Consider the following 18,628-nt stretch of genomic DNA (forward strand, 5'->3'; position numbering starts at 1 on the left):
GTGTGTGTGTGTGTGTGTGTGTGTGTGTGTGTGTTAAAATGTTATTTGGCTTGTTTGTTTATAGGCCTATCTGTGGATGTGTGTGTGCATTTATGTATTTTCTACTACTCTGTGTGAAAATATAAATAACTACCTTGGCGGTGTGTGCAGTGTAATCTGTTCCCAGCAGGCTGGATTCCCACTGTGAGAAAGACAGTATATTGTTCCTGCAGCACCACAGATAACAACTCATTAGCATACTGAATCATTTGGCTGCAAGAGCCACTCTGCCACCCATCTGCACTGAGCTGATAAACACACGCAGGCCAGCTCACGCGCGCACAGATCTATGCAGAGCAAGCGCATACACATAGGCCTGTACACACACACACACACACACACACACACACACACACAGGCACAAGTCTCCTCTCACTCCCGCCCTTTCAGTCCCTCATATACACTCCCTGTATCCCTCTCTTTTTGTGAGGATGTGTGTTTTGGAGAGTCAGGAACACTGGAGCCGGTACATGTTTGGCAGGCATTAACCCAGAGAGCGCCTCAGTCAGTCCCAGCACAGCCAGAGCAGAGCACAGGAGAGGTCTCCAAACACCTGGATGTCTCTGATGCTCTCTGGAAGCAATTATAGTTTTTAATAAATGTCTAAGAGCTGTTGTAGCAGTGGTACTGGTGGCAAAGCCTGCTGTGTAGAGTTACAGAATATGGGGAGTAGCAGACTTCAGAAAAGTAGCATGCATATGGCAAAACTACAACTGCTCTGCAGATTTCTCATTAACGACCACCAATCTGGCGAACATAACTTTTCGATTTCAGAAGTGAATAACTTCAGGATAGTGGGAGTCTCGACCATGGCTGTTTTCACAGTATGTTCAGACACAACAGCATACAAACGAGTGCAACCGAGGCTGTCACAACCATTCTCACAATGGCAGGATATCCTGCAGGTCACTGAGCCATGTTAAAATCTACAGGAAGTTGTCACTTGTTGGAAGGAAGTGAGGATTCCAGCGCTCATTGGAGGAGTTTCATGAGGAGGTTGTGGTTTCAACTATACACTCTGTATAGACAAAGTAGGAAACAGCTTTATGCCTCGAGGAATTTGTCAATGAAGTCATGCAATTCTGGATAATTATGTCAAAGGTATAAAAGCAGACGTATGTGATTAAATGCGGCAAAGAGTATCATATTTTCGGTTTCTTGTACAATGAAGGAATGAGATGGACTGAATAGAATTGAACTGAATTACTAATATCAATAACAACATGCTTGAGTGAGCTTTTCCTCTGCTTGTTTTATTCAGGGGTTTTGTATAAAATTCATCAATTTAACATTGGATATATTTATAGATACAGCTATCATACAACAAATATGTCATTACCAAACATACAATGTCCCTTTACTGCAGTTCATAAAATACCATAGTTACCAAAGGTACCAATATAGGCTACGAGGTCCTGCTGAAAAAGCAGAATAACCAACAACAGTGAGCAACACTAAACTGCATTCATCGGAAAACTGCTGGTGTTGTTATGATATTAACACTGTGTATGTTTGTGTGTGTGAGTGTGTGTGTGTGTGTGTGTGCGTGCAAGCATGCGTGCATGCGCACGCGTGTCTATATGCGTTTATGTGAAGTGTGGCAATGAAGGAATTTATTTGTGTACCTTACTAAACTACAACTGCATTACAGTTAAAAAAAACACCAACACATTCATATCAAAAAGGACTGCATGAGTCATGTCATGTTAACATACGACCCATATTTTGTACACTTTAAGAAACACTGCATGTCTTGTACCTCCACAGCAATTTCAAATAGATATATTCATTCCAGGCAGTGAAATCGTTTAACTGTCTGTTGCCATATTTGGTGTCAGTTTCCTCATCACCAAAGTGTAACAGAAGTAAATGGTACCACATTTGATGTCCAATGTTCAGTTCCTTGCTTTACCCTTTGAGTTCATCTCCTCTCTTGTCTCCTCTCGTTCTCCTTAAAAGACCATTTTGCTAGTAAACCCACTGACAAACACACTACAGGACATCTTAAACCACATTACTTACTTGAACTCGAGTCACTGTTGTTACATTGTGCAGTGGAAATACAATGCTATTTACAATACATACGCAATTGCATGGGTACAATAGAGGCCTCCAACTGAGGCAAACTTATTTTGTGTTATTATTCTAACACATTAAATTTGTTGGGCACAAATCTCAAGGGTTTAATCACTGATGCTTTAGAACCATTTACTTGCAGCACTCTGCAAGCACCTTAGATCTATCCTGGCTGCACCATATTGTAAAACTTCAATAATACACATTGAAAAAAAAGTGTCTTTTGATTGATTTTTTGTTTGGTTTTGTCTCATTTTGTTTGCTTGTTTTTTATTTCTTTTTTCTAGTGTTTAATTTGAGTTTTATTTTTTAGAATATCCGCTCTTTGGGCTTTGAAAACACACAAAGTTATAATCCGCAGGTCAGTCAAAGACATGAGACATGCAGAATTTACAAGTCTTTTGTCGGATTAAATTCAACCGATCAACAATCGTGCCAAGCTATTCATCAGTGCTGCCTCAGGTGCAGGAGACGTAGTAATGATCCAGTATCCCCACTCTCTCACTACACGGAGCTTGATTCCCTCTCCTACTCTGGCAACTCAAAGCTAAAAGTTCCTGAGCAAATCCATCTCTTTTTTAGTCCCTTTCATTTTCTCTTTCAGTCTCAGGTGTCATGTCCGTGGTCTAATGGCATAAGCATCATCGGCGGCTGGAGCCATCTAAAGGGCGTCCATTGCGCCTCAGATCCCTAGCAGCTAGATGAAGCGGGGGCCCACGTGAAGCTGTTAGAGTCCTTGGAGCTGGAGGTGAGTCCTGGTCCTCCATGAAGCTCTCAGGACTGCCCTCAGCATCGCCATCAGGCAGGCTTCCACAGCTGGAGCCTGGCGACATTGTCTCTAGAAGATCGTCCCTGGCCAAACCCACCACTGTGTTCTGATGTGGTCCACCCTGCGAGCCAGCCTCATGGGCCCCAACCAGCAGCCCCGTTTCCCCATCAGTTGTGCTGCCAACATTCCTCCCTCCGTCCTGGTCCTCCAGGAGGTTGGAGAGGAAGCTGATGTACTTCATAGCAAGCCGCAGGATCTCATTCTTGCTCAGCTTCTTGTCTGGGGGGTGAGTGGGGATGAGTTTGCGAAGCTCGGCAAACGCCCCATTTACGTTCTGCTGCCGCCAGCGTTCACGACTGTTGGTGAAGATACGGCGTACAATCTTTGGCTGGCCAGCTAGCAGGGAAAGAGCGAGGATAAAAGACAGACATAGAGAGAGTAAGGAGAGGAGGCATTTAAAGGAGATAGTAACACAAATAACGCGAAATGCAGAGCTGAAACAGATAATGCAGTAAAGCAATACAAGTAGGCTACAATAATAAAAATGGTCTAAACAATAACCAGAGAGCAGGTGCACATATTGAGGTTTTAAGAAATATTTGCTCATAGGCACAACAAAGATGTTTATCAGTTAAAAAGAATTTAGTTCCAAAATTGTCCTCCGTACAAACATGAATTTTTAGATAATGGAGCAGAAGCTTAATACAATATGCTGTGTGCCAAATACTGTGTATATGTGGTACAAGAAAAATGCTTGGTATGGCATGCCAAACTCCAGGATATGCTGTTGGGGGAGACGGTGTGCTCCCTATTCCATATTTTATGTACTTTTCATTTAGTTTGGTATGATAAAATGCCCCACTGCAGGTAGTCACATCCTCACACCCCCTACAATGGTGTCTTCCAGGCTATTGTCGCCCTTGGAACACACCCAGTCTATCTTAATCCTTCAGCCCACTCTGCAGTAAAACCTTGGCATGGAGGCAGCAGCACCCCCATCCTCCACCCCCGGTATATGGCAATGAGTGGGCAGTGGTGGAAAGGATGTTTCAAATGAAATAAACTCCAAATCTGCCTGAAAAGAGCTTACTTTAATGGCATGCAGGTATATGTATTTGACATTCTGATTAGCAGCATTCATTTATGCCGTGATTTATGTTGCATTTATTCCTGTAGGTTAAATGCTTAAACTGAATTTTGCAACATTCAGATTAGACAGATCCATGTCAGTGGATGAATGACAATGGAGATGAGGAGGGACGTTTGGGGAACTATACTGGCAGAAGGAGGACACAGCAGAAGTACATCTTACCATACTTATAAAGATCTAAAATGCGCCTACCCTCGTCGAGTTCAACCTCATAAGGCGCCGGACGGCGCTTTACCCTGTTGCTGGGGTACATGCTGTACTGCTCCGACTCCCCTCCGAGACTTCAGCATCAGAAAGCAGACAAAAGGTGCACAGGTATATGAGAAAACATTTCAGCATTCATCATATTTTCTTCATACAACCCTGAATGCCCTGTGGTTGTTGGACCAGGAGCACACACACACACACACACACACACACTCATATGCACATACTTGATAAATAATGTCAACATAATGTAGAATCAGTTACACTTCAAGCATCCTACAGCAACCTATTCCTGCAGGGCCATAATGGGGCAGCATATAACAGTCATCAAACTTTCTATAGTGATCACTCACAGTGATCAAATGAAACGTACATTTATGAAACTCCACGATTTTTCGTTTTCTGTTTGCACCTTTACCTGTTGATGGCGGCGAGAGGCTGCGCCAGGTTGTAGAGCATCGCCCGGGCCGGGACAGGGAACGCGTTTGGGCTCAGCTGGACCATTCGAGCGTCGTCTCGTTGCGGCGGTGGCAGCGGCAGCGGTGGAGGTCTGCGAAGTTCCGTGATCGGCACCAAATGGCTTTCAGTTCTCTGCTCCACTGCTTTTATAGCGTCCCTCCTGGAGAGCTCGATCACCGGCACTTCCCTTTTCAGGTCAAGGGCGTTGTGAGAGGCAGTTTCCCTGGCAACGCCGTTGATGATGATGCTGATGCTGGTCCCGTTGCTCGAGTTCTGCAGAGGAACGTCATCCGTCTCCTCAACCCCCTTGAAACACCCTCCCCTCTTCTTTTCCCCCTCCTCTCTCCTCGGTTCCTCGTCCTCCTTGCATCCGTTCTGTCTGGAGATGATGGAGGAGTCCTCTCGCTTTCCAGGACCGGACTGTGCATCAGGACTTCCAGGACGAAGCTCCGGCTGCCGTTTTTCCATCATTTTTATATCGTCACCCGCTCGAGTCCACTACGTCCTAAATAAGATTTTCCTCGATTAATTTATTGATCAGGACAAAAAATATGACAGTTTTAATAAATAACCAAGCATGTGGGGAATTAAGAGTCCATTATTATTACTGGTATTAAAATGAAATCCTTCTTTAACTATGATTGTTAGAATTATTTTCATCAGTTGCAGACTTAACATGTCAAACAAAACATAGGCTACAAGGAAAGGCAGCAGACTATTTTCATATTAGCTGCTCACTGGAGAGATGAATTGTTTTTATTTTAAAAAGATGAAAATGCTGATGTTTTAACACAAGAGACGATAATGCGATTAACTTTTTCTAAATGTTTCTCAATTCTGTTATATTTTTGTGAGCAAATAAAGGCTTGAGAGCTTTTATTAAAGTTACATTGGCTGGATGAGGATACATTCCTTATAGTATGATTGTGCATTTATTAATTTGCCTCAGCTAAACATTTTCATTAGAAATTTGGAGACTGGTATTTTTCAAAAGCTGACTTGCCGTTTACAAAGCTTCATCGTGTTGTTTCTGCGTGCAGGTCTATGAATTTGTTATCTAAAGCTTGCTTGGCCTCTAGCACAGTTTATGCCGGTAAACGCATATCTAAATGTGTACAAACCAACATTCGAGCTCTGCATGAAGTCACATTTGAACATTGAAAGCGAATTCCGGCTGTTCAGAGATAAAATGATCGACTTATTGTGGGAAAAATGTGGCTGTCAGGACCACGAAGGAAGCTTAGTATCCATGCTTCATCGAAATAAAATCCCTTCTTTTTTTCTGACTTCAGCAAACCAGAAATAACCTCCAGAAGCTCCACAAAACACACTTGGACCTGATGGTTTTCATCGCCACAGAGTAGGTTGTGTAATTCTTGTTTTTTGTTGTTGTATCGTGGTGTAGCTATAGGCCACAGTGGTGTTGTTGTTTAAAGACGAACATCAAAGGCTTGTCATATTGATTACACCACACACCAGTTGTTGGATGTTTTAGCAGCCGGGGTAATTGAGTTCTACAAATGTCCTAGAAATATTATTGTAAACGAATAACGGATCTCCAATTAGAAAAATGCGCACTTTAATTTCTGGGAATTCTCCAATAGGCCTCGCATCCGTTATTACATCCCGCACAGCCTTCAACCATTCGATCGCACAATAGCAGAAAATATAGGCTAAATATTTCGCATATAAGAGCAATGAAATAAGGACGATATAATTCCAATCGCAGCGTTTTGAAACAGCGGATATGGTGGTTTAAATAAAAAGATGTATTCTTTTGCGCTTACCGTTCCAGCCGTGTTGTTGATGTTACTGTGTAAGTGGAGCCATTTTGTGAGTGGGTCATCCATGTCTGAGGTTTCTCTTTTTTTTCCCTGCCAGTTGTGGAGCAGTGTGTGTGTGTGTGTGTGTGTGTGTGTGTGTGTGTGTGTGTGTGTGTGTGTGTATAGCTGAGTTATTCCTCGCCGCATCCAGTGCGCTCCCTCAGTATGGGGAGCGGAACACAGGCCGCAATGTGGCCGAGAGAGATAAGCGCACGGCAGCGGCCTCTTCATTCCCGATAAGCCCCTAAACCCATTATTTATGAAATGATTCATTATTATTTGGCTGTCGTGGGCTATATAGGCTTGTGGAGGGCAAAGCTTAAAAAAAAGAAAAAGAAAACAGGCACAGCGCAACGGCCTGTAACAACGTGAGGTAGTCCAAGTATTGTAGCCTGAGCTATAGTTGAGCTGTTCTATTTTTTTTTTTTTTTTGATGAAAGAAACAAAAGCTCAGGTTAAGCTTTTGACCTGTTAATATTTTCTTATTTTTTTTGTTTTTCCTAAGCCAATTTATCGAGCCGTAAGATGACGCATGATAGCAGAGGATCATCATTTTCATTTGTTTTTAAAAAGTATATCCATTCCTCCATATCCACTTCTGCTCCTTGAGGCAGGGCGTCAGCTACTGATACAACAGATTGTTAAAATGACGAGGGTCTAAGCTGTGATAACGATGCCTTAATTTAATGAGACATAAGTATTTATTGACAGATAAATATTTGATCAAACAAATAAATGGGCTGTTGCGTGTCATTGTTTTGTGTTTGGGGGGTGAGGGGGTGGGGGCTTCGGACGGCGGTTCCCCAGGGGCGCACAGGGAGTCGTGGCTGGAGGAGATAGAAGCGTATCGGCTCCTGGTCCCATCAGATAAAGGAGCCGCACGCTATCAGAGCACGTCCAGGACCGCCTAAATGGAGGCAGGTACATCCTAATAACGGACTCTGCACACAGCTTTTACTTTTTTTCTTTTAGTCAAGCAAGTTTCTGAATTTGAAAAATGACGTAAACTGAGTCAAATAAACTGACATGACAAATTGTAGTGTACAGAATGCGTTATTAGATAGATAGATAGATAGATGGATCATTTAATCCTGATATTTAATTTAATCCTTAAAAAAGTAGCGGGCCCAACGATTCGTCACGGCGTCTAAACAGACTTGTTGAAGCAGCAGTCACGACTATCTTCCTACATCCTGTATTTAACAGCAGAGCCTGCCATAATCCCTTTAAACGCTTTTTTTTTTTGTCAGCGTCTCAAGGAAACAGCAGCTGTACCACGATTTTCTTTATTATCATTAGTGGTAGTGAGCGCTCAGGTCCAAATTAATGATCGTACATTTGCAAATAGACGTAATTGGCCATGCCTGAGAGAAACTCGGGGCTGAACGGATATTTACACACACACACACACGAAATTCGAAAGTATCATCACTGCAGATTATATTCTAAAATATTTCAAGTGTGTTCACTCGTTTACACATTGTGATAAAATTTATAGTGCAAATACAATTAAATGTTTGTCAGGCTGTGTGGCCATTTCTGTGACACGCTGAATGTGTGTTACAATAAACGCAAAAAGTTTTACAAAGTAAAACATTTTTATTTAGAAGCAAACCGGTATCAGTCTCATGAAGCCAATAGGTGACACAACACAAGTAAAATGAAGGAGTCATGCAGAGCATCAGGGAAGTATGATCCACCAAAAGAAAACATAAACAGAGAGAGATAATTGATGGTTGTTTTTTGTTTGTTTTTTTTTGGATTAGATATAATTTGTGACGAAGTTGCAATCCAGTGGAGGGCACCTCTTAAAAAACATAAAAATACACCAAATAAATAAATAAATTCTTTTGTGCGTGTGCAGAGTGCTCCTCAGTGTGAGGCTCTGTTGGGCTCAAGATTAAACATGTCAATCATCCGAAATAATCAACAAGATTAATGGGACCAGATCTGTGCAACGTTTTAAACATGTGACAAAATACAGCTCCATTCATTAAACATCAGGAGTGTCATACTCTCTACTCTAAAAAAAAAAAAAAAAAAAAAAATTACATTTCAAACATGAGAAAAGTGGAGCATTGGGGCGGGGGTGGGGGATTGTCACAAACACTGAAGTCAAATTGAATTCAGTTTTATTTTAAAAGAGCTTAAAATTCAGCTACTTCATGAATGAATTCATCCAAATGTGACAATATAAAACAAGCACATTCAGTCATGCTGGATTTGAGTCAGTATTCCCAATATTAACTTTGTATTAGAATCAGTATATATCCAGTCCTCTCTGCCACTGGATTCGTCTGGTTTTAGAATTGGCATGCGGTTATTTTATTGATTTCTCAATGCAGTGTCCTACTGTTAAATATGGTTTTGCACTAATAGGAAACTGATCTCTAACCCTGTTTTCCTATGTAGCCATTTCAATATGTGAAACTGCCCTGAAATATACACTATCTCACGTATACCAGTGTTTGCAGTGTTTGCAGTGTTTGCGGTGGTGAATTATAATCCAGAAATGGCTCTGTGCCACGCTTGTCTTCCCAGTCAGCGCTGTATGCGTCGGGCTGGCATGATCCGAAGAGAAGCAGTGCTTTCTCGGGTCATGAGCCGCGTCACTTGGTCCAAACTTAGGCCAGCCACTGCCTCTCCGTTCACTTGTAGAATTTCATCACCAATGCCAAGGAGACCTTTGAAGGGGCCTTCGCCACTGCCGTCACCCACTTTCTCAACATATACACCTGGAGAGGAAAAAATAAGAGGGGAAGGGGGAGAAAAAAAAAATAGATGTACGCAAAACTGCAATCAGTATAATTGGTAAAGCATATTATCGATATGTACTTAAATATATCATGGAATTTCCGCTAAACTGGCCCTATAATTCTGATATATTTGATGATGTATCTCAATGTGGATTTAAAAGAGTCACCGGTGTCTGGTCGACCTTTGCCCCTTGAGATGACGAAACCAAATGGGCCATTTGGGGGTCGGACCAATTCCAGGAGGAGGGTCCCGTCAGAGAAAGCCTGAGTGACCCGGCCAACTGGACGCACAATTCTGGAGGCAAGTACATCTTCAACACTCAGGGCCCGGTGAAGCTCGAGCTGAGGGCTGTCAGGGCTGCAACAGCAGAAATTCAGCTCAAGTCATAGTAAACAGGTGAAGTAAAAACAAACTGTTTATCTCTCTTCTTTATTTTTCTTTGACACTTACCTGGGTGCCAAGCCATATGGTATCTGCACCTCTCCCAGTATTGTTGAACGCTCTGTTCTCCTCTCTAAACTCTGCACAGAGGAGGCTTTGCGCAGTTGGGCCAGTGGCAGCACCTAGTGGCAAATAAGTGGCACTGTAACAAACTGTGTTTTCCACATTGACTAAATTTACCAGATCAGCTTTTGGAACTACAACTGTCTGTATCCAGCACCTCTTTGAAACCATCAAGTGTGAGTTTGGCATCTCACACATACAAATTATGCTAATAGAGGCCATGGCTGGCTGGAGCAGAAAGTTGTTTACACCTGTTTAGTGTACTCCTACAGCTGCCAAGAGGACAACGAGGTTGGCTTCCACAGAAAGTGTAAGGACAACATGGAAAGCATAGTTTGTGTTCCCAGTGTCAGGCAGACTGCAAAGCCTTGGTTGGTCCAGGATGATGAATAAAGAAAGGTACTGCGAAGCCAAACTGGAAATATACATATAAATAAAATTTTTTCTCCCTATGGTCTGCCTTATTGAACTAAAAGTCGCATCTATTAGATGGGGTGAAAGGAAACAAAAGACAAAGGCAGAGCAGCACAGGAATCCTGAACACAACACGACATGGCATGAGAAACGTTTGCGGCACTTGCTCACCGTGTGCAGGGATTGCAGCGAGGGTGTCCTCTGAATGCGGCTGGCAGGCTGCGGTCTCCGCGTGGGGCTCGGCGAAGCAGAGCTGACCCGGGTTGTAGTGGGTATACTGAGCTGTTCCATGCTGCTGGAGCGGCCTCCTTTCACAAGTCTACCAACACTGTTCAGACCAATGGAGGAAAAGAAGCGACGCAGGAAGAGCTTTGGTCGCCCATCCAGCTTTCTGTAAAGAGAAAGTTATAAAAAATTTTTTACTAGATAGTAATACAGACTCAGAATGTATTAATATAGAAAAAATTACATCCTCAACTAAACTACACCGGCAATAGAGAGTCTTTTAAAAGGAACTGGTAAAATTATTTTGCTCACTCTACTGTAAATGGCCTTGATGAGTAAGGCTTTTGATTGCCAGAAGAGGGCAGGATTGTCTTGATGTTCACAGAATATTTTTAACAATAGCATCCTGTGGACTGTAGGTCAGGGTTTTAATCTCCTAACCGTTATCAGTCTAGCACGTTCAAGTTTTCAAGCTTTGGGAACAGCATCAGTGGGGGCGAGGGATTTAAAGTCTAAGCTATGACAAGGGTGTTGTTATCTTGGCTTACCTGGACCCATCAGAGTTTTCCTCCCATAGGGCCTCAGCTTTTAGATGTTCTGCTCTCAATAGCTCTGCTCTGAGGTCCTCAGCCCGAGACATGGCCAAGCCACGCAGAGCAGGACGACACTCTGAACCAGAACCAGGGTCCCCACTCAGACCTGCTGGCAGAAAAAGATGTACTGAGTGTACTGAGGAACCATAAAATATTCTCTTCTGTTCTGAGTAACAAATAAACTACAAAGTACTGAATGTAGGTAGAACTTTAAGGTACCTGTGCTTTACTTGATGACCATTAAGTAACACAAAATACTACTTTATATGTAGACATCTATGTAATTTATCAGGAATAATAGTATAATTATATTATATAATATGTTTAATAAAATTCAACTGTGTTTTCCAATTTGCATAATAAGTACTTTTAATTTTGATATTTAAGTACATTTTTCTGAAAATACTTTACTTAATTACATTCAGAACTATTTAGATTATTAGCACACAGCAGTATCAGTACTTGAGAAAAGGATTCTGAGTACTTCTTCCACTGGTGTTTTTCCGTCATAATAAATGTCAAACATTACATTCAGTGAACCCTCTATGTGATATTTTAGAGGAAATGAGATCTATTCATGGGTCTGCTTGCCCCTGATGACCACTCACCTGCTCCATCTGGAGTAGCATCCCAGAGTTCAGCTGCTGGCAGCTCTGTGGTGAGCCGGGGTGGGCAGTACCTCAAGGTGGAAGGCCTGATACAGGGCACTGGGCTGCTCGTTGCAGGGGTCCCTTGGGTCGAAGCCACTGGAGGAGACTCACGTCTTGCCTCTGGAGAGTCCAGGAGGACAGAGTGCTGGGATCCTCCTTCACCTCCCTGATTTGAGGTCACCTGGAACTGAACTGTGGACTGTCCTGCAGCAGAGCGATTTCTTGAACTTGACTTCAGGGCTGACTTTATAGGCAGCACTGGGCCCGGTGATTCCCTTAGTCCCCCAGATGCCTCCAGCAAACAGGGCTCCAGAGCGATGGGGCTGCCTGGGTCGAAGGAAACAGCTCTGCTCAAGTTGACCCTGTTCCTGGGATTTGAGTTACGTCGCTGAGCCCAAGATGGACCATAAGGGCCATGGCCAGACTCCAGTCGACTTTCTCCCTTCCTGCTCCTTCTTCTAAGTTTCCCAAACCCTGATGATTTCCACCCTGTGCTACTCTCTTTATTTTCTCCCAGCACATAAGCTCCAGCAAAAGTAACAGTTAAAGGAGCTTTGGGACGAGTGCTTGCCTCTGGCTTGTTTGGAGGCACCCAGTGAGGAACCGCTTTTCCCCGTGGTTCCTCAGGGTTGCCCGGATTCTGTGGCTCAATGTTCTGTGGATCTGATGGTGATGAAACTGGCTGAGGTTCCCTGACTACAGAGCCACATGCTTCACATTTCTTCACCAGCACTATTATCTCTTTAATCACTGTTGTGGGTTCACCATCGACACCCACGTCTTCTTGCTTCTGTGAAGGTGGCACTGAGACACTTCTATGACTTCTGCTCCTAGTGTCTGTACTATTACAGCTAGAATTTGTGTTAGTTTCTTTACTCTTAGACTTTGGTATCCCAGGCCTGCCACGCTGTCTCACTCTATCCAAGTACCGTGACTCTGCCTCTTTCTCTGATTCATCCTCAAAGCGCACCCGTGTGGGTGAACAACCATAGCGTCGAGATTGACCGGGTGAAGTGTCTCTTTGGTCGGGCACAAGGAGGGGACCAGATACCATTTGAGCTGTAGGATCCTCTTTGGTTTGAACAGCTTTCTGCACTGGTGTTGGAATGGGAGCCTCCACCTGCTGCTTCGTTCTGCAAGAAATAAAACAGAAGTGCACATTACAGACACTTTATTTTGTCTAAGAGAGTTAAACTTGTGCTGAACTCATCTGCAAGTTTGCACCTCATGAAAGTAAGGCAAAATGAAAGCAAAAATGAGCATGAAGGTGAAACTGAATGTCAGCCATCTCTCAGTAACGAATCAGCCAGATAAAAGAGCCTATTGAAACTGAGTATGCTGATGTGGGCATGTTCACATGTTCATTTTCAACAGATTTTTGGTGATGTATGTTTCATAACAGGTTAGCTCACAGCCTCTAGAATCTAACTTGTGAAGATAACAAAAGTGCCATAGAAATAATAATAGAAATAGATGCAGCCAACTTACACAGTGACTCTCTGATCAGAATGGGAGCGTCTGCAAGGACGATCGCCTTTGATGTGATTGGAGCGAGCCTTGAGTCGTGCTCGCTCCAGGAGAAGCTTGGCTTGCTCATGTCTTGGGCTCAGAGGAAGCTCATCATTTATTACAAGAAGTGACCTGATAATAAAGGAAAGCAGAAAAATAAAGCATTTTGGTGGTGAAAACATAAATGGTATGAATAGCACTGATGAGACTAGGCAATATTGCCATCTGTTTGAACAAAATTTAATAGCACATGAAGTCTTTAAATGTGCAAAGCTTGTTGCGACATATCCAGCAACATCATATTCCCCACAGATTGAGTTAACGTAGAGTGAATCAAGCTGCGTCTTCCTAAGCTGCCTTATGTAATGTCAGATAGATACACTGGAACAACTCAGTAGTGGTGAGCAGCAGAGAGAAACGTCATCCATCCATCTATCCTCACGGCCAGCAGCTAAGCTGCTCTGCATTGTGCTTCATCGTCTGTACTTGTCTTTATCCCCTGGCCCAGTGATAAAGATAGCATGATACACCAGCCATGTGGATTATCCTTGTAATGGACTGAGTGTGAGTCATTCTCTCCTGGGTGTAAAGAGGAAAACATATTGTGTTTCAATAGATTACAGTCTATCATATCATTGTTTTATCCCAATACTGACAAACAACATTAATTAGCAACCTGTTTTGGTATCCCATATGCAGCTGTTTTATTCTGCAGTTTATAAGGATGATAACCAGAATGTACTCTATAATCACTTGTGGAAAATTATTAAGTACATTTACTGTACTTTATTTTTATATAAACTCCACTACACCTCAGAAGCAAATACTGTAGTTTTTACTCCACTACTTTTGTCTGACAGTCATAGCTACAAGTTCCAGATTACAATTTGTCCAACCCTTCCTGTCCAGTGAGACACCAGGTATCTCCCAATACAGTGACCTTTCTGATAAACTGACGGATTAAGTGTTCTGTCACTCAGATGATTCTCTCACTTACTAAACTAAACTGGTTAAAAACCTTCTTGGATTAGCTGGAAAATGTGTCATCACACTTCTGAAAACAGACAGATTTTCCGAGATCCTGAAAAGTTGACTTTTTAGAGATACGCACTTCTCATAGCACATGATGCATCACTGTAGACTGAACTACCCAACAGTTTATAAAGTAGTTGAAATTACCGCAACCTCAAACATCTACAGCAGTACAATGTAACACACACATCAACATAGCAGTAATATTAATTCGAGAACAGCATATATAATAGCACTTATACTTTAAGTCACTTTTGTTTTGATAATACTTACATAATTGTTCTTAAGAAAGGTTTTGTAGGGAGGATTTTTACATATAGACATTGTATTGTCTACATATTATCTTATTATCATGTCATCAATAAATACATTAACAACTAAAATAATTATTTATCATAATAATAAAAATAAATAAGAAGTTGTTTCCAGCTGCTAGTGAATTTTTAAATATTTTGGAATGTTTGAATGTTTGAAAATTTTTTACTGCAGGGTAGGAGGGGGCTCAGATTTGCCCCAACCACCTAATGTGGACTGCTTGATATTCTGTTACGAATTTATTGCATTTCATGTCTGCGTCACCTCTTAAAAAGTCATTGCGGGGAAAAAGCTTGACTCTAAATTCCCATCAGTGGGACTGTCAGAATGGAATTTATGAGCCCAAGGTATAAATAGTGCATAGGAGATGTATGTCACCACCTCTGCCAAGAACATAAAGAAGGATTGCATTACTCACCTCAGATAGGGTTCAAGCTCCTGAGCAAGACTGGCTGAGTCTGACCGGTCTGAAACTCCCTGGGCACCTTCAACTGGCACAAAACAGGAAAAGCACAAATATCAGCACATTTGATATGAATATAACCAGGATGTAAAAACTTTGAAAAGTCCTCGCAAAACCAAGATTTCCTGTATTTATATCCCTCTTGTTCAGTGACTTACACGGTGCTTGGGGCAAACATCACTGCCAAGAGAGCAATCAGCCAGAATGTGTCCTACAAGGACAGTATTAAAATATTTTTACAGTTTCTTTTTCTCATCTTTTTTCACTATTTCTGCGATCATAGGGATTTTCATAAACCTTCATACCATTAGATTCAGTGACAGTCTCACGGTTTACACCTGACAGATCCTTAATGTCTGTCAGACAAAAGGTTATGCAACTATTGAGATACACGCAGATTTACAGGAGATAAAAAGGAAAACATCACCTGATCATCATGGATTTAGCCATATGCCTTGTACTAACTGTATTGCTATTGACACACACACACACACACACACACACACACACAGACACAGGACACTTGAACAGCAATATATAGTATGGGAAAAAATACTTAATCTGTCACCATCCATGAATACAAAAACATCCATTAACACACAGACAGAGATACAAAAGCAGGGACACTTCCCCCACCGCTCTGACTGCTAATAATAGCAACATCCCCATGCACATCTGCACATCTGACATCTGTTCAACACTGGGAATCAGCCAGGTTACATACTGCATTTCTATACAACATCATTGGGAGACATACAAAGGATTGTTTAAGGAATTTTGAATGGAGAGTATTCTAAGCAGACAAAATATTATAATTATTTAATGCTTTATAATGTTTAAATGCTATTTCTGAGGCGCTGACGTGAATTTTCTGTCTCAACCCAGAGGGGCAAAAGACCACCTCAACTTTGAAACTGCCCAATGTACTGTATTCCCAGCAGTTACAGCCCCATGCTCCCATTCAACCTGTATGGACTGTTATCTGAACTATAGCAACAAATATCTGTTTCCACTTATTTTGAACTCACACAACAGAATGCACAAGACTCTGTGAGGTTAATGTCACAGATAGAGGCTTTGTATGCAATACCATCCCTGAATCAACAAACTAAAAACACAACCATCTCAAGATGGAGAGGAGGGAACTTATCTGTGACTCAGTCACAAGTTGATCTCCCAAACCCTTAAGTCAAGCTTTTGCCTTATTTATGGCTCTGCCAATTAGTTACTGGATACATTTTCCACAGGAAACATACCTTTACAGTCCACTTTGTACGTCACATCTTCAGGATCGCCGGCACTTTCTCCTCCACTCTGCTCTCTCTCCTCCCTGCAGTTAGGCTGTCTTTCCCTGAGCTTTGCATAAGCCCTCTGCTTCACCTTCAGCTTCTCATCAGCAGATAGTACCCCACTTTGTGAAGACATGCTCTCCCAGCTGTCTGAACTGCACAATTCTTTGCTGTCTGTCTCCTTCTGCTCAAAAATGTCCAGGCAGCACTCCACAATGTCTGTGGGTTTTAATTCTGAGGACACATTGCTGTTGTCCCCTCCGCTTCCCACATCGCTCCCGCTGCCTGTTTCTGCTGGTTTAGACTTCCTCTGAGGAGCTGCGAGTGACCCTGTCCGAGTATAGTCCTTCAGAGGTAAAGTGGAGGGAATGCTGTTGGTGCCGACAGCATTGAGAAGCAATGTTTCAGGACGTGCCACTCTCCAGAAGCCCCTGGGGGGTGCCCAGTGTCTGGCTGATGTGGAAGATGCAGAAGAGGAATTGGTGGATGATGCAGAAGCAGGGATGGTGGAGGGAGAACAGGAGAATACAGGCAGAGGAGGAGGAGTGGATGGGTCCTCTTTACTGCTGCTGGAGTTATCAGACAGAGGACTCTCCAGACTGGTACCCTCCCTGAGTCCACAAGGCTGGCCCTCATTTCTTTCTGACCTCTCTTCTTCAGTCTCCTCTGTCCCCTGGAGCACCTGCTCTCCTTGTGATTCAGCTGGAGGGTTGTGGATCTCTAACCTGACTTGCACCTCTACCTCCTCCTCTTCATCACTACTGCTCAGGATCTTTGCAGCACCTGTTTGCCAGGAGGGGGCAGACAGGGATACCTGACCCTTTCCTCTCTGCCTCTGTCTGAGAAATACTTCAGATGAAAGCTGGCCAGCCGGACTGCTCATTAAGACATCCGTGTCTGGCCTTTCTCTTTCTTTCTCTCTGTCTCTGCCTCTTGTCCTCCTTTGTGTGAGTGACTTCACCTTGGTCTGGAGGGCGTGCACAGCTGAACTCTGAGGAGGAAGGACTTGGGTGCTCAAAGAGGGTGCAGGGAAAACAGGCTGAACAGGGCCAGTGATGAGTCCCCAGTTAATGGGAAGCCCGACAGGTACAGGAGAACTGGATTGTGTTTGGTTATCATCAACCACCCTCTCTTCCTCCATTGGCTCGTCATGGACAGAAAGGTCCCAACAGATCCTATAGAGTCAAAAACAGAAGTTTTCTTAAATGCATGCAGACAAAACCGTGGCCACTGTCCCATATATTTGTTACCGTTTGCTAACTACGTGATCTGCCTAGTGAGGAGATATGTAATATGGATTCAGTCACGTTGCCTTATCCACTGATTACTTTGCAGTGCACAGGATAATCCTTCAGAATGAGAATAAGCAACTGCTGCCTGCAACTGAGCCCCTGCACAAATAAACAATATTCTACATGACTGTCATATTCAATTAAAAAAAAAGCTTAGAAAATTAAATATTCAACCAGAAGAAACTGAAGCATCTTGAAATTCTGTTTCTGTAGAACATTTGCACAGCACCTTGCTAAAAGCCAGCTTAAGAAAATATAATTAATATTATAAACAAAGTAAGCTTCACAATAATTCACTTAAGTTACATAAAAAACACACACACAATGAATATTGTACCTGGATATTTAGTGAAGACGGTGTTCTTTAAAACACAATTCGAGCGTTGACCATCATGAGAAAGTTACCATAAATTCAGGTGCAAACGCGCGGATGTAAGTTACAATTCATTCTAAAACCTGCGCGAAAACGTGTAGCTGCTGCAGCGCGCATCCCCAGGTCGGTCGCAAACAAAGGCAAGAAGAAGGAGCAACTTTCCCCTGCGGATTTAAAAGGAAGCCAAATAGCATTTCTCAGTGTAGCTCCAGATCCTTGTGCTGTGCTTCCATTCACTGTCTAAACGGCTCACGGTCTAGGCAGCGTCAGGAGAGCCTCTCAATCATGATTGGTCCGGTAATCCCTTCAGAAATCAGTGGGATTAGACAAAAATGGAATACAAAAAAAATGCCTGCTTTAATTTCGTCCTTCCCTCGCGAACCCGTTACCGAGTGAGGCTGTCTGTTGCGTAAGTAGGCCTACAGAGCGCGCGAGCACTCGCACATAATAAAAAAGAGGAGAAAAAAACTAAAATGGCTTAATGGGTTTCAGCCTAAATGAGATACTCCTAATTTTTGCTATTCCTGGGATATTCCGGTGACTCTGGGATAAGAATACCGGCAATGACATGTTTTAGAGAATATAGGCCAGATTTTGCATCGGAAAACAACTGTAGGCTGATTCTTATTTGTCAATACAGCTGATCCCTCCCTCTATCTCAATTCAACCCAGCTCACTCTGTTCCCCCT

At 42.7% G+C, this 18,628-nt stretch overlaps 2 protein-coding genes across 2 annotated transcripts; both read right to left on the bottom strand.

The window, feature by feature from the left end:
• Positions 1-663: 663 nt before the first annotated feature.
• On the bottom strand, positions 664-6,926 carry tal1 (T-cell acute lymphocytic leukemia 1). The gene is made up of 4 exons (XM_046407371.1): positions 6,488-6,926; positions 4,660-5,205; positions 4,197-4,315; positions 664-3,280 (listed from the first exon to the last, which is right to left on the bottom strand). Exons 2-4 carry the CDS (start codon positions 5,169-5,171, stop codon positions 2,757-2,759), a joined length of 1,155 nt encoding a protein of 384 aa, XP_046263327.1. The 5' UTR covers positions 5,172-5,205; positions 6,488-6,926; the 3' UTR covers positions 664-2,756.
• A 1,101-nt stretch (positions 6,927-8,027) lies between these two features.
• On the bottom strand, positions 8,028-18,574 carry si:ch211-13f8.1. The gene is made up of 10 exons (XM_046407352.1): positions 17,904-18,574; positions 16,242-17,449; positions 14,941-15,013; positions 13,155-13,307; positions 11,625-12,799; positions 10,972-11,122; positions 10,370-10,589; positions 9,731-9,843; positions 9,447-9,637; positions 8,028-9,258 (listed from the first exon to the last, which is right to left on the bottom strand). Exons 2-10 carry the CDS (start codon positions 17,413-17,415, stop codon positions 9,065-9,067), a joined length of 3,444 nt encoding a protein of 1,147 aa, XP_046263308.1. The 5' UTR covers positions 17,416-17,449; positions 17,904-18,574; the 3' UTR covers positions 8,028-9,064.
• Between the last annotated feature and the right edge of the window lie 54 nt (positions 18,575-18,628).

Source organism: Scatophagus argus, chromosome 13 (assembly GCF_020382885.2).
Source record: "Scatophagus argus isolate fScaArg1 chromosome 13, fScaArg1.pri, whole genome shotgun sequence".
Lineage (NCBI taxonomy): Eukaryota > Metazoa > Chordata > Actinopteri > Scatophagidae > Scatophagus > Scatophagus argus.